Below are 21,586 nucleotides of genomic sequence, written 5' to 3'. Positions count from 1 at the left end.
AAGTGAAGTAACTAACTAAAACACAAGTGTAGGGCAAGGTCCAAGAGGCAGAGATGTTCACAAGTCATACATGAGTGTATGAGACAGTGCTACCATATGAAAAGCTAAAATGCACTAACATATAAGCCCATATTTATGTAACAAAATGATAGAAATATAAGCATTTTATATAGTTTGTATGTTTGTCCCCTCCAAATCTCATGTTGAAATGTGATCCCCAGTGTTGGAGGTGAGCCTGGTGGGAGATGTTTGGGTTATGGAGGTGGATCCTTCATGAAGTGCCTTCCCTTCAGCAGTGAGACCTCACTCTGTTAGTTCATGGCTGTTTAGACATGGCTATTTAAAAGAGGCTGGCTTCTGGCTTTGCCTTCTGCCATGATTGTAAGCTTTCTGAGGCCTCACCAGAAACCAAGCAGATGCTGGCACCAAGCTTGTATAGCCTGCAGTACCACAAGCCAAATAAACCTCTTTTCTTTATATTTACCTAGTCTCAGGTCTTCCTGTACAGCAATGCAAACAGACTAATACACCATTCCATACACTTGTCATTGAAGAACTGCTTTTCAGAATGACAGCAATTATATAATGTAGTTCACTATATTTGAAAATTTAATTTTAGTAGAGGTGGACAAATTTTCCCCAAAACTATTGTGTCAATTGGCAATCCCATCAGTGATGTGTTAGAGGTTATATTCTCACAAGTACTAAATATTACCAATCTTTATATTTTCTGCTAATTTGAAATGTTAAAAACAATTGTTGAATATGATTAAAACTGAGGTTGGGTAATCTTTTATATGTTTATTAAAGTTATAATTTGTTCATTTGTAAATTGCTTGTTCATATATTTGCTCATTTTTATCAGACTGTTATATTTTTCTTAATATTTTGTAAATGTTTGTGTGTTAGGAATCTTAACTCTTTACCTGTTAACATGATGTAAATATTTTCTATCAATCCATCATTTATCACTACCTTACATTTATGTTAACCCTTATACTGTGTAGAATTTTAAATATTTATATAACAGAATATGTCATTAATTTCCTTCATAGCTCCAGATGTTTGTTTCTGTTTGTATTTCATTTGCTTAGCTGATAAAAGCCCTCAACTTAAGATATAGAATTCTAATCTTTATTTTAATATATTTATAGTTATTTTTCACTAAAAGTTTAAGCCACATACATTTTTGTACATACAATCAGTAGAGCTCTAATTTTATTTTCTTGCAAATTAGCAGCCAGTTGTCTTAAACATATTTACTGAAGAGTCTATATTATCTACTCTCATTATTGGTATAATTGTTACTGCTGCTGAACCGTCTTTCATATCAGCTATTTCTGATGTTGTTGCTAGATATTCCTACCAACGAATGTTTCTTTATTTTATTTCCATTTACCTCTTTTCCCTAAAGATGAAGCTAAAATTCCACCTCAACTATGGAATTCCCCTGATCGTCACAGAAAACTAAAGTAACATAGCTCATAAATCATTTTACTATAGATTTTCAATTAATTAAAATGCCTGATATTAGCAATAAATGAACCTTGATTGACATAAATACATAAAAATTGTTCTTCATCTAACGATGCTTTTGTTTATTGATACTTTTGTATAAATACCCTTTAGTAAGAATCAAACTATTTTTTGTTTAGTGCCATGCTATCCAAACACATTAAAAATTGTTTTATAAAACATGATAATGCTGATGAAACAAAGAAAGAAAAACAAAAGAGAAAAGAAGCTTAGGGTTTGGTTTCAGTTGTAATTTCTCTGGCTGAAATTATTTTTAAAAACTACAATTTCAACTTAATTGATGGCTGTTATTTTTCTTAAAAAATCTGCAATAATTGACATTTTAAGTTCATATCAGTTTTTAAATTTATTTTCATTTGTTAGGCCAAGATTAAGTTGATAGAATTTATAGTCACCATCTCTACTATTTTTTTTTTTAGATTTCCATGCATAAAATAGAACTCACATGAAGTCCTTCAGTGAAGCTCTCCTGGGAGCAGAGGCATCTATATGGCTGGCTTGTTGTGTCGCAGTTATCGGCATGACCATGGCACTGACATCTGCAAACATGAGCATCACACACTCCTAAGGAACACCAACTCAACTGTGAATGTATTTAAGGTCCTAGGACTATATGCATTATGTGAATTTAACAGGGAAGATTTTTGTATATTTAATTGATACAAAATCAGTTTCTCCTTAATCGTGTGGATATCCATACACGTTTTTAATTTATCTGGAAATGTCAGAAGGACTGTCACCAATATCCAAACCAGTGTATTGTAAAGATAATTTTCAAGCCAACCTCTAAAGGGAAATGAAATGTTTTATATCTATACCAACCATGTACCAAGGGAAGGCATTTACTACACTATTTAAAATACAGTTAAGAACATAAAGTTCAGGCTGAGCACGGTGGCTCACGCCTGTAATCTCAGCATGTTGGGAGACTCAGGCGGGTAGATCACTTGAGGTCAGGAGTTTGAGAGCAGCCTGAGCAACATGGCAAAACCCCATCTCTACAAAAAGTGAAAAAAAAATCAGCTGGGCATGGTGGCACATGCCTGTAGTCCCAGTTACTTTGGAGGCTGAGATGAGAGGATCACTTGAGGCCCAGAAGTCGAGGTTGCAATGAGCCATGATCATGCCATTGCATGCCAGCCTGGGTGACAGAGCAAAAGCCTGTCAAAAAAAAAAAAGAAAAAAGAATATAAAGTTGACAATAAACTGCAGAATGCAGTTAACATATTTCAATTTTTTTATTTTTTTCCCAAAGTTAGATGATGAATATTTAATAGTATTGCTTTGTTCATTATGCTATGACTTAGCAAACAAACAATGCTTATATACTGGTATTTTGGTCTGCTTTTAAAGACATATTTTATTCACAAGGCCTATCATTCCTCCAGAACAATCCATTCTAAATATACTCTATATGTACATTTCTATATTAGACAGTATGCTGCCTAGGTTTGCAGCTGTCATTTCTTTTTAAATATTGTGAGTCATGTTCTCAATTATGATCAGACATTTATAAACTACTTAGGGCATATCAGATCTTTCCACTAAAGAAAAACAAGTATTACCCATGGAACTGTGCACTATGAACTCAGGTAGATCAAGATCTGTACTTAAAAACTCTCTGGTGCTATAGTTACAACTCCAAATTCAGCTCCATCTCTTTGCTTTTGAGAATATTTGAAAATTATATTCCAGAACAAATCAAGTAAAATATTGGATAAATCACTTCTAAGTCAGATTCAGAGTATCATAGCTTCTAAAAGCAACAGCTTTTGAAAATCAATTCCTGTATATATAAATATATATATATTTATTTATAAAATACGTTTTATAGATATATAATTATATATATATATATATAAAACAATGTTATATAGAGAAAAGACTCACATACAGATCTTCCCCTAAAATCTTAGAGTATGAAATCATTTCAAAATGTAAAGCTTGAAATCTGGCTTGCTCTGACATCTTAATGTGCTGTTAAGACAATAAGTATGACAAAAACCTTGTTGAAAACAAAATTCATAATAATACCTCCCACTAATGGTGATTTCGTCCACTGCATAATATCTGTGTCTGAGGTTAACAGCAGTCTCAGTTGTATAGTACTGCCCATGAAAATGAAACCTTATTTGCGTGGCTTTTACGAACTCTTGAAGAGATGGGGTATTATAGAAGTCATTGTATCCAGGACGATAATTTGGTCCAGGTGTCAGGATGCTAAATGTGACATTGCCACGGGAATATGGAGTAAAACTGTTAATGAAAGAAATTCGATGTCATGAAAATCTATTCACATTTTTGGCAAAACAGAAATCAAAATGTTGAGAAATTACTACACAGTATCAATAAAAGCTTAAATTCTTCATTCTAGGAAAAGCATATTCCATATATTTCATGTATAAACAATACAGGATTATCATAGAAAGCCACACTAAAACAGTTCCTTGAAAACATAATGAAAATTCTATTTACATAGATAACTTGCCAAACAATCTGCAAATCAGATTGTGAAACATCAGTGAGATTGAAATAAGAGTCACTCTAATGTCTTTTACAAGAACTTTAAACATAGTTTTAAGCCCAATTTAGGGATAAGACTTAGGAGAATCTGCCTCAAGGAAGTTGGTGGTGAAGGGAAGTCTCCACCAGCCTAGAGAGCTAGCATACTTGTACGTTATTAATAACCAGTCAGTCTATTAAATTAATTGTTTAAAAATATTCATACTTGGAAAGCTGAAGACAGTTGACAGAATCAGGTTTTTCCAAATCTCCATTGTTTTTCATTCCAAAAGCACCACAATTCCTGGCAAAATATTGCCAGTCCTCCCAATCTAAACTATTTTCCTTCTTCCTTTGAATCCTTATTTCCGTTGGTTGTGGACTAAAGAACTGAATGATAATATAAAACACCTGAAAATGGAAAGTTAATTAATGTAATTAAAGTTTTAAGTTTAACCATCAGTATATATCAAACCATGGAATTATTAGATTCAAATATATTGGCTCACTTCATCATAATTATAGTTATCAAATATGTATTAGACATCCAGAAACTTCATAGCCCTGTGGTAAAAGCAACATATTCTATAATTGTGTATCTGTTTCATTTGCTCAAGGATTTTATAAATCAACATGCAAATAAAGACATAAACAAAGAACATTACTTCTATGAAATAAATGTCATATATAGAGACTTCTTAATTTAGAAAAAGCACCTTAGTTTGTATTAATTTTTGCTACTTAATAAAAATAATTATTTTCAACATTTCATAAATATCATTTTGATACAAATCTCAAACATAAGGCCCTACATGTTGTCTTTTAGATATTTTATTGTATACATTATAATACATTACTTTATTGAGGCAAGGTTTAATTGCCTAGTTCAGTTTTCACCTTGTAGTGGGTTGAATTGTGTTCCCAAATAGATATGTCCAAGTACTACTGTCCAAACCTGTAAATGTGACTTTATTTGTAAATAGGGTCTTTGCAGTATAATTAAGGATGTCAATATGAGATCATCCTGGGTTTAATAGGGTGGGCCTTATATAAGAGAAAGAAAAGGGATAATTGATGCTCACAGAGAAACAAGGAAGGACACCATGTGAAAATGGAGGCAGAGATTGAAGTTGTGGTGCCACAAGCCAAGTAACACCAAGGGCCACCAGGAGCTGCAAATGGCAAGGAGGGATCCTCCTCTGGAATCTTTAAGGGAATGTAGCCCTGCCAACATGTTGATTTCATATTTCTTGTCTCCAGAACTGTTAGGGAATATATTTCTGTTGTTTTAAGACATGAAGTTTGTGGGCATTTGTTGCAATAACCACAGGAAATTAATGTACACCTTATCGTTTCTCATTACCTGATACTGTCCATTTTCCAAATCAACTGAAATAGTCACTCCTTGATTAAGCTGTGTAATGTTTGTAAACACATTTGAAACCCATGAAGTACCAACATCATTATCATTGACAAAAGAGAGAGGATGGGCTTCAGGATTCAACCGTGACACTCTATTATCAGCTGTGTCTCCTGCATCATTAGGAATGCAGTACCGCTGTGCCAAAGGGTGGACCCGCGGGTGGCTGCCAGGGCAACGGCAATGTGATTGGGCATGCAATCTGAGAAGATCTCCAGAGAAGACTTCCAGAATCTCTCTGTGGGAGTCAAGAGGGAGACTGTAAGGACAAAGAGCTTAACAGTAATAGAACTTCTAGGAGTTGTTACAAATGAATGTCACTCGTTTAGTGCTTTCATGAGTATCCATTTAGTTTTAATAATTTGATGCATGAAACATAAAATAAAACTTATTTTTGGCCAAATAAACAAATTCATTATCATAAAATGTATATCAAAACCCACACATTTTAATATTAACTTTTTATTTATATCAAGAAGCATGCATAAGCCCTTGTCTGATTATTAAGATACTTATTTAAATACCACAATATTTTACTGTGTCTATTTGTGATAATATAGAAATGATCACATTTACTTAGGATGCTAAACTAACCACTGAGAGTGAACAATAATATATGGAGAACAATGAGAGTTATAGATAATGTTTTCAGTTCATCCATGGGAAAGAAGTACGAAAGCAAGTATCATTTTATCTGCTTCTGTTTTAAGTGAAGGACTGAGGCCAAGGCCATTTGTCAATGGTTTCCTGTGACTCATCAGTACAGATCCTGACATCCTGTAATGCTTCATTGGCTTCAGATCATATGGCGGCTGCCAACAGTCAAAGAATGCCAATTCCAGGTAGATATATTTAATTTTTCCATTAAGGGCAATATACTTGTTCTAGACCAGAATTAGTCATTCTATTTATAGGCATTCTTCCACATAGCACCTTCCCAGACATTTCAGGTAGGCCAAAATTAGTAATCAAGGTCTTACCAGAGAAACCAGGCTTTTCCTCTCAGACCCCAGTGGAGCAGTGAAGGAGTCAGGCAGCTTTTCCATTCATTAAATCACATGAAGTCATACCTTCTTTAAATCTCATCAATTCTTTTCAACTGATACCAAGTTTTGAATGGGACCAAAAGCTACCAGTATAGAATCCAGTATAAAATCTTTCACTCCCAAGGAAAAACTTTATTCCCAAAGAATTACTACAACATTGCCCTTCAGCATTTTAGACAAAGGTGATCTAAAATATAGTAAGGCTTTTGGCAGTAAATACACCTAACACTGTGTTCCAGGGCCATGGCACCCTTTACTGAGGCATACCTTGATTATATAGCCTGGTAAGAAAGAATGTTTATATTGTTAATGATCTGCCATGGACTAAGAACCACATCAAAAGCAAAATTTACAAGGGCTAGCCTTCTCATTTGGAAACCCACCACACTAATTTATATCTGCCTTGAAGAAATATGAATGAACATTCTTCTTTTTGATTTTTAATAGAAGTAAATAAGATCAACTCATCCATACAACAATATACTATTATACCATGATATCATAAGCTGAAGAAGAAAGTTCAAAGGCATCCTAAGCAGAATTTCACTTAAATTTTTAAAAATTCTGTGTGCTTTTAAGAAGCCCTAAGAAAGATTTCCCATCTACTCTCAAGATAAGGAAATAATGTCATTAAAGCTAGCCTGAGTCTATATAATTATTTGTTCACTGAAAATAGAAAAATATATCACAATACTTCAAATGCTCATTCTTCTTGTCTCCAAGTCTAATAGATCAGTCTCTTGAGAATTTCCCATGTATCAAAATAATTAATCACGTTTATTGTTCTACATTCTCTAGTAGGTATAAAGTCAACAAACCAATTTTAAAAAGGCAGATGTAGAAGTTTCTCAAGTATTGTTAATAGAAACTACCTCATATAGAAAATTTAAGCATTGTATCCCAAGTTTTATAAAATGTTCAAATATCAAGTTTTCTTACAGAATATCCTTAGGAAAAATGTGATCAATTTCATATTACAAGGAGTTCCTCAAGAGTAGCACTAGTGAATAACAACCATAGACTAAGCCAAAGCAAACACTGTAAACATTAATTAGGTGAAGTTTGCCAAATGCTGTAAAGATAAAAAATGGTATAATCTACATAGTATTCTTATTTAAGTGAATTCAGCATTTATCCTTTCGGTTCTTGAGGTTTACAATGCAACATCTGCTTACCTGTTTGTAAGTGCCACTTGGTATAATCGAAAATCTTGCATTCTTCCGACAAACTGCTCTAAACCTGCAAATACACACATGTACATAATATAAGAAGTCTGTGTTTACCAAGCAATATCTGACAAGTATTTAAGTGATATTCCTTTGAAGATGTTAAGGTTAAAAAGATATTTATGTCACTGCCCTTTGAAACTTTTACAGATCAATCTCTAGTTTGCTAATTCCACATTAATAACAAAAATAATCATAGTTATCTCCATGGACATTGTAGGATTTAAGTCAAAGTGAATACTTTGGCCAGCTTATTTACTGATCGAACTCATGGCTTTCTCCAGAAGTCCCTTCCCAAGTCAAATTTTTCTCTAGTTTTTAACTCCATAAATATGTTATCTCATCAGCCCTAAATTTGATTGTCATCTGCTTCTGATTGCAATTTCCAGAGTATTTGCAATGCCAAAAGGAAGATTCCTCACTCTCACATCCCACCTGTTATAGCTCCAAGCTCCAGGCTGTCTGTTTGGGTTCTCTCTAAAGTTAAATTAATGTCTATTCTAGAAAATCTCCAAATGAGGACTCATCGAAGACTTCCTACTTGTGGGTTCTGTGTCATTTACATATATCAATAGTATCATAGTTCACTCTCAGAATTTTACTGCCTCAGGGAAAATCTTCTAAGAAAACCAGGTTCAAAGACCAATCTACTTTGAATTAGATGAACTTTCAAGGCAAATGTAGCTATCAACCTTAATCCACATGGTATTATTTTATTTATTTGGCAAATATTTTTTCAGAACTTACTAAGACAAATAAGCCCAAGAGAGTGGAGACAGAATAAAGCAGAAAAACTACCGACTCCAAGTTTTTTGTTATATTTTTAATAACAAAATTTATTTCAATAATTGTTTATTTCAATAGTTCTAAAAAAATAAAATTGGAGCAATTTTAATCATCAAATGACCATTTTCCCAATGTGTTTTTTCTTTTAACTATTCAGTTTTCACTCTGTCTTGATAGAGTTTTAAAGAATGTTTGATTTATGTTTTCTGCTGCTCCTTGGTGGTTGCTTGGAGGAAACTGGGACAGAGTGAGGATATGACTGATAAATAAAACATGGAGAGGAGAATTAGCACACGAAGTAGTCTGAGATAGTGATCTCAGAATCAGGAAGAAACTCACAAGCAAAGTGGGAGACTTAGGAGCCTAAAAAGAGTATGTGTCTGTGTGTGAGTGTGTGTATGCATATATTTGTGTATATTCATATATTTACATGTTATATTTATATTAAATAATATATTTGAGAAAATAACCAAAACATTATATATAAAATATTTCTTCATTAGTGTATTCTCAGCTGATATCGTCTAAGAAAAATACACTTATAGGCTCTCTCTTTCTACCCATTAGTCTCAGTCTTCCACATACCCCACGAGCTGAGGCCCACAAGAAGATGTGCTCTAGGCAGCCTCCTGCTCTGACTTTCCCGTAGGGAGAGTTTCTCTACTCTATCTGTCCTAAAACAGGCAACTGGCACAAGTGCAAAGAATTATTCCTCCAAGTGGTGTTATGAAGACAAAACAAAATCTACTAAAACTTTGCAGAAATCTTTAGAAGATTTCCAACACAAATTGTTCTAAAATTTATAATTAGTTACAAGAGGTAAGAAAACATGGTAAAATATTCTTTCAGTTAATTGGCCATCCAGGCAACATGATTTATGATCAGTTGACCTGGATCCAGGATCTAAAGTTAAACAAAGAGGGAATGGTAGAAAGATGGACATGTCATTCTTAGAAGAAAGATGAGAAGAATACATGCAAATACAGCAAAGCCATTGTGTGCCTATGCTTTTATTTGGGGAATAGGAAAGACGAATAGGAAAGTCACTCCTTATAGCATAAATTTTATTTATGAGGTAAGAGATAATGTTGTCAAGGAAGCTGGGCCTGTGTCCCGTTTGTTCTTTACCTTCAACTATCCCTAACCATGCTCAGCTCTTCTTCTCCTAGCATCCTTTACACCCCACACTGCTAATCTACAGCATGAATTTTTAATGCCCCACAACCTTCAGGCTCTCTCAGCCCTAAGATTCCAATTTTGCCTCTGCTTCCAATTTTTCTGCCTCATACAGCCCTTAATGTCTCAGCTTTGAAATACTCCTTGTGGGGAACTTTCTGTGTCCCACTATAGTCCTAGGCATTCTCTTTCTGGGAGAAGCCACCCAGTTTGCAGTACTTTTGCATGGCAGCCCTAGAAAACTGACAGTCTTCATTTCCTATTTTTGTCAACATAATGAGATATCAAGGAGAAAAAAAGAAATTACCTGCATTTCATGTTATTCAATTTGCTTTCTCAGGATAAAATATTGTCTAAAATGTTTTATATAGAACCTCTAGGGAAGTGTTTTATCTCAAAGAACCCAGATCATAACAAACAAGGGCTAGCCATTCATAATTTTGAAAGACTTACCATAACTGAAAGAGAGCAAAACTGATGAACACTGTGATGTTGCTAAAGCCTGAACCATGGCTTTAAATGTCAGGGTGGCTTCATTCTTTTACGTATTGATTCATTCACAAATATTTATTGGAAGCCTATTATGTGCCAGGCACTTTCATGAGTGCCAAAGGTACAATCGGTTAACAACAACAACAAAATACCCTTGCTTTTATGGAGCTTGCATTCACGTAGATAAACATAATGAATGAGTAATTCATATAGTATATTAGAATGCAATATATTTTATGAAAAACAGAAGGATTAGAGCAGGTTGGAGAGCATGGCTAGATTTTAGTGGGGATGTTATGTTCAAGAGAGGCCTCATTGAGCATGTGGCATTGACAGGGGAATGGGAATGAGTCATACGTATATCTAGGGGCAAAATGTTCCAGGCAGGCATTAATAAGCACATAGACCTCTAAATCAGTATGCTTGGCATGTTAGAGGAGGTGCAAGGAGCTAGCATCCTGGAGCAGAATAAAAGGGGGAAGGTTATTAGAAGGTTAGGTCAGACAAGTAGCTGGCTGGGGGAGAGGGGAGGATGGAGGTACAAATTGTTATATATACAAAGTCTTATAGCCTACTGTAAGAAATTTGATTTCTGGTCTGAGTAAAATAGGAAGCCATTGGAGGGTTTTGAGAAGAGGAGTGATGTGATCTCAGGATTATTCAAAAGTTCTGAGACTAGAATATGGAAGATAAGAATAGAAGCCAAGAGGCCAGTTAGGAGGATATTACAGTCATATGTATGAAAAATGTTGGCAGTCAGACCAGGGTATTAGAAGTGGAGGTATACCTTTCAATGCTGATAAATTAGAATTCACTCCCTATATTTTAATAATAGCTAAAGGGAAGCTCTGCTGCAGAGGGATAATGAAATCTATTTTATTATCTATAAAATAAAGGGGCTGGGTTTTATAACCTTTAAAAACCATTTTAGTTTTAAATTTTGGAGTTTGCAATCATATCCATTGCTAAAGAATTCATATTTGAAGAAATTCTTCTTAAAAAAGAGTTACAGCAAGTTTTCTAAAGACCTAGAGTTAATGTGAATCATCCATCCCAAATAAAAGAATTACGATTTGAGGTGAGAATACTATCAAATATTTCAAGGACAGCCATAGAAACAAATTTTACTTATTCCTTCGCTACTTGCCAATTTTTTAACAACAGATATTCATTGGGATAAACATTCCATAAAAATTCTTCTTTGAAAAATATTCATATGGCAAAGATATGTCTAAATTATATAAATTGATCAAGGAAATAGACATGACTCATACAAGAAAGACCTCATAGTTGTCTAGTCAGAAAACAGACAGGTGATGACTGGAAAGAAGTTGTTATGCATTACAACTGGGTGGCACAACAAAATTAGTCAAATGGGAAAACTAAGTAATCCAACATATAAATCAGGGTAAAAACAGACAATAAGGCTAAGTAACAAATGTCACAACAATCAGAAGGAAAGAAATAAACTCTCATTTGCAGATAGCATAATTATCTACTCAGAAAATTTCCATGAATGTACATAAAAGCTATTAGAAATAACAAGTGAATTAGTTAATTTTGTTTGATAGAAGTTAAATGCGTAATAATTTAATTTCTATATACCAGTGATTAACCAATGGAAATTAAAACTTTTAAATACTATTTTATTAGCACTGAAAATGTGAAATATTAGTTATAAATCTAATAAAGCATGGCAATGTATATAGGTAAAAACTATAAGACATTGAAGAAACGAATAAAATGACATCAGCAATGGCAGAGTGAAAACAATGGAAGAGTCTGTCTTCCATAAAAGCAATGGGAACACTGGCAAAGAATATCACATCAACTTATTGAGAATTCTGGAAATGAAGCAAAGACTTGCAACAATGTGGAGAGTGTTTATTTTTTAAATGACTGAATATTGGTAAGAACAACATGTTCTATGGCATTTTAGCTTTCCTACTCCCATACTCCTCTCTGCCACTCTCTGGAAGCCCTGAAAATGAACAGTTTGCAATCAGGGTGAAAACCAGCAGCCTAGTTACCGCTAGAGGATCAGAATGGGAGTGGAGCTGTTTCAAAGCTCTATCCTCAGATGATTGTCATTATTCGATCTGCCTGGAAGTACCATGGAAAGCCCCACTAGTAAGGCTTGAATTGACTCAGAGTTCATCCACTGGAAACAGCATTTACTCTGTTTGTTTAGAACAATTTTTTGCTAAAAATAATCAGTGGCAACTGCTTAACATTGCAGTTGACCCAGGCAGTAACAACAGTCAGAAGAAACAACAAACAATCCAAAATACTTAAAAGGAGATGTGAAACATCATTTCCATAAAGGCTTTGCAAATCCTTAAAAAATGCCTGCGAATCTACAAGATTATGAACATGCAAAAGGCTAAGTATGTGCTCAGGTATATGTGCATGCTAAAGAAAGACCTGAGAAAGTCCTAAGGTCTCACCTCAGCTTGACTTTGAGGCTCTGCACAAGCAGGAAGTGGGGACTAAAGGAGAGTGTTAAACTGCCTCAGTGTTGATGGCATTCTGCAACATGCGTACAGATCTCTCACCAGAGACTGGAAAATGTATTGGTTCTAGGCATTTAAGAAATTCTCTGTTCAATCATTGGCTGACTACTAAGATAAGCAAACAATGACTTCATTTATCACATATGACAAAGAAACAGACTTCACAGAATTAGCTCAGGAAAGCCACTAAACAAACAAACAGTAGTAATAGTGACAAATAGCAGCAACAAAACAACTCTGGAAAGGGAAAGAATCTGATTTCCAGATTTGCTACACTATGTGTTTAAAATGTCTGGTTTTCAACAAAGAATATGACATATGCAAAGAAACTCCTACAAACAATATACAGGGGAAGAAAAATGAGCAATGGAAATGGGTCAATTGTAAGCTCATACATTAAACTTACTAGACAAAGACTTTAAATCAACTATTTTATATATGTTCAAATAACTAAAAACAAAACAAAACAAAGTGTCCAAAGAACTAAAGCAAAGTATGACAATGATGCTTTAGAAAATATAGAATATGAGAAAAGAAATAGAAAATTTTTAGCCAAGCATGGTGGCTCATGCCTGTAATCCCAGCACTTTAGGAGGCTGAGGTGGGAGGATCACGAGCCCAGCAGTTTGAGACCACCCTGGGAAACATAGTAAGACCTCATTTCATCAAAAAAAGAAAAAATAAATAGAAAATAGAAAACTTTCAAATGAAAAATTCACTACAGGAGTTCACTAGCAGATCTAAATGATCAGAAGAAATAATTAGTGAACTTGAATACAGGTCAATTGCGATTATTCAGTGTGAGCAATAGAAAGAGAAAGAATGTTGAGAAATTAACAAAGCCCCAGAAAGCTGTGGGACACCATCAAGAGTACCAGCATAGGCATAATGGGAGTTTCAGAGAAGAGGTAAAAGGACTGAAAGAATATTTAGAGAAATAATTACTAAAAACTTCCGAAATTTGATGAAAACTATTAATCTACACATCCAAGAAGCTCAATGAACTGCAAGTGGGATAAATTCAAATAGATCCACACCCTAGGCACATTAAAAATCAAACTGTTGAAAGACAAAGAGAAAATCTTGAAAGCAGCAAGTGAGAAAAGGCCATCTCCTACATGGGATCTTCAATAAGATTAATCACAGATTTCTTGTGAAGAAACCATGGTGTCCAGAAGGGAGAAGAATGACATATTTGAAGTCCTAAAAAAAAACTGTACACCAAAAACTATTTTTTCTAGCAAAACTCTCCTTCAAAAATGCAGGATAAATTGACATTTCCAGATAAAGAAATATTGAGAGGTTTTATCACTATCAGACTTGCTCTACAAGAAATACCAAAAGAAGTCCTTCTGGCTGATATGATAGGATATTAGAGAGCAATGTAATCTGGATGAAGAAATAAAGAGTACCTGTAAAGGTAATTAAATAGGTAAATATTTAAAAAGATTATAAATGTATTTTTACTGTAATTCTTTTTCTCTCTCACATTTGTTTTAAAAGATGACTTTATAAAGCAATAATTATATATCTGTGTTGATGGGCATCCAATGTAAAAAATCTCCATAGACAATAACAACACACAAGAAAGCAGAGTGAACAAAAACTATATAGGTGCAAAATTTTGTATACTCTTAAAATTAAGTTGGTATTAATTTGAATTAGATTTTTATGAATTAAGATGTTAATGATAACATCCTGGGCAACAAACATAGTAGAATACATGACAAGGGTATTAAATTATACACTAGAAGATAACTTTTTAACACAAAGAAGACAGTGAAAGAAGAATAGAGAAATTTAGAAGCCATAAATCATATTTTAAAAAACCAACAGCAAAGTGACATTGTAACTACCTTATCAGTCACTGTGCTAAATGTAAATGGCTTAAGCACTTCAATCAAAAAGTAGATATTTACAAAATGGAAAAACAAACAAACATGACCCCCTATAGGAGTTCCGAAAGAGACAAACTCTACATTCGAGGAAACAAATAGATTGAATGTTCAAGAATGAAAAGAAAGATACACCATGTAAACAATAACCAAAAGAGAGCTTGAGCTCCTATGCTAACATCAGACAAAATAGACTTTAGACAAAATTTTTAGTAGAGACAAGAATATTTTAAGATATCAATCCATCAGGAAAATAAAACAATTATAATCATGTATGTGTCTAACAACAGTAAAAATGACAAATTTAAAGATTTAAAGAGAAAAATTCACCATTTAACAACAATAGTGGAGACTTCAATATCCTACTTTCAATCATGGAGAGAGCAACTACACAGAATACAAACAGAAATGGAAGACCTGAACGACTTTATAAACCAATTAGACTTAATAGACACCAACAGAACACTCCACCCAACAACAACAGAATACAAACTCTTCTCAAGTGCATATGGTACATTCTCCAGGATAGATTATATGTTAGGCCATAAAACAAGTCTCTATAAATTTAAAATAACTGAGATCATGCAAAGTATATTCTTGGATCATAATAGAAAAAATTAGAAATCAATAACAGAAGCAAATTTGTAAAATTAACAAATGTGTGAAAATTAACCCATTCCTAATAACTAATGATCAAAGAAGAAATTACAAAAAGATTTAAAAATCCTTTGAGATTAATGGAAGTGAACATGCAACATATCACACTTTATGGGATTTAAGTAGTGTTTAAAGTGATATTTAGAGCTGTAAACACTTATATTTAAAGAGAAATTTATTAAATCAATAACCTAACCTTCTACCTTAAGAAACTAGAAAAAGAAAAACAAACTCAACCTAAAGCTAGCAGAAGAAAGGAAATTATAAAGATTGGAGCAGACAAATAAAATAGAGAATAGAAAAACAACAAGAAAAACAACAAAAGTTGATTGTTAGAAATTATTAACAAATTTGACAAACATTCAACTAGACTAGCCAAGAAAAGAGATGACTCTAATGATTAAAATCAGGAATTAAAAAAGGGAAATTACAACTGACTTTGCAGACACAAAAAAGGATCATAAGGGATACTATGAACAACTGTATGCCAAAAATTAGACAACCTAGATAAAATAGACAAATTCCAAGAAACACACAAACTATGTAAACTGACTCAAGAAGAAATTAGCAATCTGAATAGATCTATACCACTAAAGAGATCAAATTAGTAATTTTTTTAAAATTTCCACAAAGAAAAGCTTAGGACCAGATGCTTTCATTGGCAAATTCTACCAAACATTTAAAGAAGAAGTAGCACCATTACTTCACAAGCCCTTCCAAAAAATAGAAGAGGAAGAAACACTCTCCAAATTACTCTATGAAACCAGTATTACCCTAATACCAAAAACATCAAAGACATCAAAAGAAAACTATAGGCCAATATGCCTTATGAATACAGATGCAAAAGTCTTCAACAAAATTCTAGTGAACCAAATACAGTACTAACAAAAAGGATTATACATCATGTGCAAGTGGAATTATCACAAGGATGCAAGGCTGGTTCAATGTACGAAAAGTAATCAAGTAATACACAAACTTGGAAAAATAGAGGACAAAAACGTCATGATCATCTTAATAGTTACATAGTCAAAGTTAACACTTCATGATAAAATTTTTAAAAAGCAACTAACTACTAAAGAAGACAACTTCCTCATCTAATAAAGGGTATATGTGAAAAACCAACAGCTAACATCATATTTAGTGGTGAAAAAATGCTTTTTCCCTAAGATCAGGAACAAGATAACAATGTCCACTTTTGCCACTTCTAGTCAACATTTTTCTGTAGTTACCAGACAGGGCAAATAGGCAAGCAGAAGAAATAAATCTTTCCATATTGAAAAAGTAGAAGTAAAACTATCTCTTGTACATAGAAAACTCTAAGAAATCTACTAAAATCTATTAGGAATTATAAATGAGTTCAGCAAAGTTGCAAGTTGCAATATCAATACATGAAAATCAATTGCATACCTACTATAGTAGCAATGAAAATGCTGATAATAAAATCATACACAGTCCACTGTATTTTAACTAAGTGGCAAAGAAAATTAAATGGAAAAAGAATACTCTTCTTTCCAAGAACGGTCCTGGAATATTGGATATCTTATGTTTTTTAAAGCACCTGAAAACATATCATGCACCTTATGTAAAAGTTTAACTCAATATGGATAATAGAACTAACCTAAAACTATAATATAGCTAGAAAAAATTACAGGAAAATTCTTTGTGACCTTGACTTGGGCAAAAATTTCTTTGACAAACAACAAAAACACAATCATACAAGAAGAAATATAATCGTGGCATTGGATTGGATAACCTTGACAAATTTCTTTAGGAAAGACCCTGATGAATTGATTCAGATTTCCTTAGGAACAAGGTAGAAGTTGAAAGAGCTGAATAGTCTGTGGGCATCAAATGTCTACAATTCACAGTCACAAGTAAGAGCTACCAGAAATATTACAACAAAGAAATGTCCAGAAATAGCAGCCAGAGACAGATCTTAGGATATGCATCAAAGTACTGTATGTATTTTAGGGGAAAAGTGTTTCAAAATATCTTAATATTAATGATGACAATGACAGCTAATAACTATTGCATACTGAGTAGCAGGCCCTGTTCTGTGTGCTTTATGTATATTATTTTATTTAATTCTCATAAAAACACTATGGAAAGATATTCTTTTGATCCTAATTTTAAAGATGAGGAAACTGAAGCATATAGATATTAAGAAATTTGCCCAAGGTAAAACAGGTCGTAAATGGGAGAGCTGAAACATATTCTCAAGGACAGTGAGAGAAAGGAAAACGACAGGACCAATCTCACTTGGTAGCATAGGCATGAAAATTATATCTCAACAAATTAAATCTGCCACGTCTTGAAAAATACATAATATACAGGTAGAAAACCCTAAACAATTAGGAATAGGTGGGAAAGTTTTTAACGTGATATGGCAAACATCTTATTTAAAGGAAAAAATGTAAAGCCATTTCCATTAAAGCAATGACAAGTTGAGGATGCTTGCTCTCACTGCTTTTTTTTCCAAGATTGTTAAAGGAATGTCTAGACTTCACAATCAGACAAAGAAAAGAAGTAAAATCCATAAGAATTAGAATGACATAAATATATTATTTGCAAATTACATGGTTTTCTACCTCAACAATTCAAATAAATCTATAGTCAAATATTCGAATTAATGTGTTCCAAAATGGTGTTGGAAATAAGAATGATATATAACAATTTATAATATTTCTTTATATCAGCAATAACTATAAAATGCAATTTAATAAAAGATACTATTTACAATAGCACCAAAACCTTGAGATACCTAGGAATAAATTTTATATTTATCCCTTTTATTATAAGTTATGAGTATTTTATTTATAGAAATTTATTAAAAGACATAAAAGAAGATCTAAATAAATAGAATGATATACTATGATCATGGATGAAAAAATCAGCATAACGATATAAATTATCCCTAAGCTGTTGTATAAATTTAATTCAATTCCAATAAAAAATCCCAATAAACATTTTTATATAAACTGATCCTAAAATTCATTTGGAGGAGTAAGACCTAACAACAGCTGAAGAAGGCTGGTAAGAAGGAATCCACTGCAAGATATCAAAAGTTAATCAAGTGCTATAGCTTTTGGCAAGAAGTTAATCAAATTGACCTCTGAAACAAGATGTTAAACACACTACCATCAAGTTGGAGCTTGAGATACAGTAGAGGTGGCTTTAAAAATCAGTGAGGAAATAATGTGTGTTCAATAAAAATCAGTGGGAAAAGAATGTTCCAATTAAGATAAGTTAAAATTAAATCTCTACCTCACACATTATACAAAAATTAATTTCAGAAAAAATAGAAGGCAATATATATCAGGATAAAAGAGAATTTCTTAAGTAAGATATAAAACTATCTGAACCATAAAAAGTAACTGATATATTCGCCAATGTTAAAATTTAAAACTCTTGTGTGACAGACCAAAAATACAAAAAATTTTAAAAGTCAAACCACTGAAGGAAATATTTTTACAATCAATATAATTAAAACATGTAAAATGCAGATTATAAGCGTAACTTTTACTGACAAGGAAATGCAATGGAAAATTTAATGAAAGATATACCAGAACAAGCAATTCACAGAGGCGAAAACTCAAATGCCATATGTTTCAATATTTCAATAGTTACTAAAGAAATTAAAATTAAAACGAAAATAAGGGAGTATTTTATACTCATGATTTTGGCAAAAATGTTGGAAAACAAAACATGTTGATAACACAGGCAAATGGGTATTTTACCTGTTGCCATAGGAAGGCAAATTGGTTCATCCACTTTAGATAACAGTTTGGTGATATATCAAAGTGGAAGATAAGAATACTTAAGAAGCCTACGATACCTTTCACTGTGCTTTTTCTGTGCAAATTCTCACAAATGCACACAAGGAGACATACAAAATATTAATTGCAATCTTCTATAAACTATATAAAGAGAAAAGCTAACTCTCCACATGGAAACAAATACATAATCCATACTTTTTTTTAATAAAGTGGAATACTAATAGAGAAACTAAAATGAATGAACAAACTATCAAAATGGGTAATTCTCAGAAAAATTATTTATGAAAAAGGCAAGTTGAAGATATACTATGTATTTTTATATATGTGTATATATATATATGAGCACTTACATAAATACTAACAACATAAAGATAACAGCATGTATTATATTATTTTGAGATACGTACGTATTGAACTATTTGAAATAGCCAATGTTTGACCATTTTTAATCTATAAGAATGGCAATTGTATGTTTTTCAATCTAATAATAAAAGTATAAGAACACACATGATAATGATAAATGTAAATGCAGAATGTGGGAGGAGGTTGTTGATGAATTTTTTTGTTTAAACATACTTTGAAATTTCAAAGCCATAAATGTCTATTACCTGGAAAAATCACTGACATTTTAAAAAATTATTAGTAAACACTCCTCAGCAAATGCAAAAGAACTGAAATAATAGCAGTTTCTCAGACCACAATGCAATCAAATTAGAATTAAGATTAAAAAACTCACTCAAAACCACACAACTACATGGAAATTGAACAACCTACTGCTGAACGACTCCTGGGTAAATAATGAAATTAAAGCAGACATCAAGAAGTTCTTTGAAACTAATGAGAACAAAGAAACAACATACCAGAATCTCTGGAACACAGCTAAAGCAGTGTTAAGAGGGAAATTTATAGCACTAAATGCCCACATCAGAAAGCTAGAAAGATCTCGAATTGACACTCTAGTGTCACAATTAAAAGAACTAGAGAAGCAAGAGCAAACAAATAAAAAAACTAGGAAAAGACAAGAAACAACTAAGATCAGAGCAGAACTGAAGGAGAGAGAGACATGAAAAACCCTTCAAAAAATCAATGAATCCAGGAGTTGTTTTTTTAAACAAACAAACAAACAAACAAACAAACAAACAAACAAAATAGACTGCTAGCTAGACTAATAAATAAGAAAAGAGAGAAGAATCAAATAGACACATAAAAAATGACAAACGGGATAACACCACTGACCCCACAGAAATACAAACTACCATCAGAGAATAGTATAAATACCTCTACACAAATAAACTAGAAAATCTAGAAGAAATGGATAAATTCCTGGACACATAAACCCTCCCAAGGCTAAACCAGGAAAAGTCGAATCCCTGAATAGACGAATAACGAGTTCTGAAATTGAGGCAGTAATTAATAGCCTACCAACCAAAAAAAGCACAGGACTAGACAGATTCACAGCTGAATTCTACCAGAAGTACAAAGAGGAGCTGGTACCATTCCTTTTGAAACTATTCCAAACAATTGAAAACGAGGAATTCCTCCCTAACTCATTTTATGAGGCCAGCATCATCCTGATACCAAAAACCTGGCAGAGACATGACAAAAAAAAAAAAAAAGAAAACTTCAGGCCAACATCCCTGATGAACACTAATGCGAAAATCCTCAATAAAATACTGACAAACCAAAGCCAGCAGCATATCCTTATCCACCACGACCAAGCTGGCTTCATCCCTGGGATGCAAGGGTGGTTCAACATACACAATCAATAAATGTAATCTATCACATAAACAGAACCAATGACAAAATCACATGATCATCTCAATAGATGTAGAAAAGGGCTTCAATAAAATTCAACACCCCTTCTTGTTAAAACTCTCAATAAACTACGTATTGATCGAACATATCTCAAAATAATAAGAGCTATTTATGACAAACCCACAGCCAATATTATACTGAATGGGCAAAAGCTGGAAGCATTCCCTTTGAAAACTGGCACAAGACAAGGATCCCTTCTTTCATCATTCCTATTCAAGATAGTATTGGAAGTTCTGGCCAGGGCAATCAGGCAAGAGAAAGAAATAAAGGGTATTCAAACAGGAAGAGAGTAAGTCAAATTGTCTCTGTTTGCAGGCGACATGATTCTATATTTAGAAAACACCATTGTTTCAGCCCCAAAATTCCTTAAGCTGATAAACAACTTCAGCAAAGTCTCAGGATACAAAATCAATGTGCAAAGATCACAAGCATTTCTATACACCAAAAATAGACAAGCAGAGAGCCAAATCATGAATGAACTCCCATTCACAATTGCTACAAAGAGAGTAAAATACATAGGAATACAGCTAACAAGGGACGTGAAGGAGCTCCTCAAGGAGAACTACAAACCACTGCTCAAGGAAATAAGAGAGAAAATAAACAAATGGAAAAACATTCCATCGTCATGGATAGGAAGAATCAATAACATGAAAATGGCCACACCACCCAAAGTAATTTATAGATTCAGTGCTATTCCCATCAAACTACCATTGACTTTCTTCACAGAATTAGAAAAAACTAATTTA

At 33.1% G+C, this 21,586-nt stretch overlaps 1 protein-coding gene across 1 annotated transcript in view; it reads right to left on the bottom strand.

The window, feature by feature from the left end:
* Positions 1-21,586, bottom strand: part of USH2A (usherin) — a 798,713-nt gene that overhangs the window by 696,326 nt on the left and 80,801 nt on the right. Inside the window, exons 4-8 of the mRNA XM_016938662.4 lie at positions 7,680-7,743; positions 5,402-5,696; positions 4,265-4,449; positions 3,571-3,792; positions 1,982-2,075 (exon numbers count right to left, since the gene is read on the bottom strand). Of these exons, the coding sequence (XP_016794151.3) occupies positions 1,982-2,075; positions 3,571-3,792; positions 4,265-4,449; positions 5,402-5,696; positions 7,680-7,743 (860 nt within the window). The remainder of the gene's footprint in view (positions 1-1,981; positions 2,076-3,570; positions 3,793-4,264; positions 4,450-5,401; positions 5,697-7,679; positions 7,744-21,586) is intronic.

Source organism: Pan troglodytes, chromosome 1 (genome assembly GCF_028858775.2).
Source record: "Pan troglodytes isolate AG18354 chromosome 1, NHGRI_mPanTro3-v2.0_pri, whole genome shotgun sequence".
NCBI lineage: Eukaryota > Metazoa > Chordata > Mammalia > Primates > Hominidae > Pan > Pan troglodytes.
Note: the sequence above shows the minus strand (reverse complement) of the source record. Positions and strands in the feature narration are given on the sequence as shown.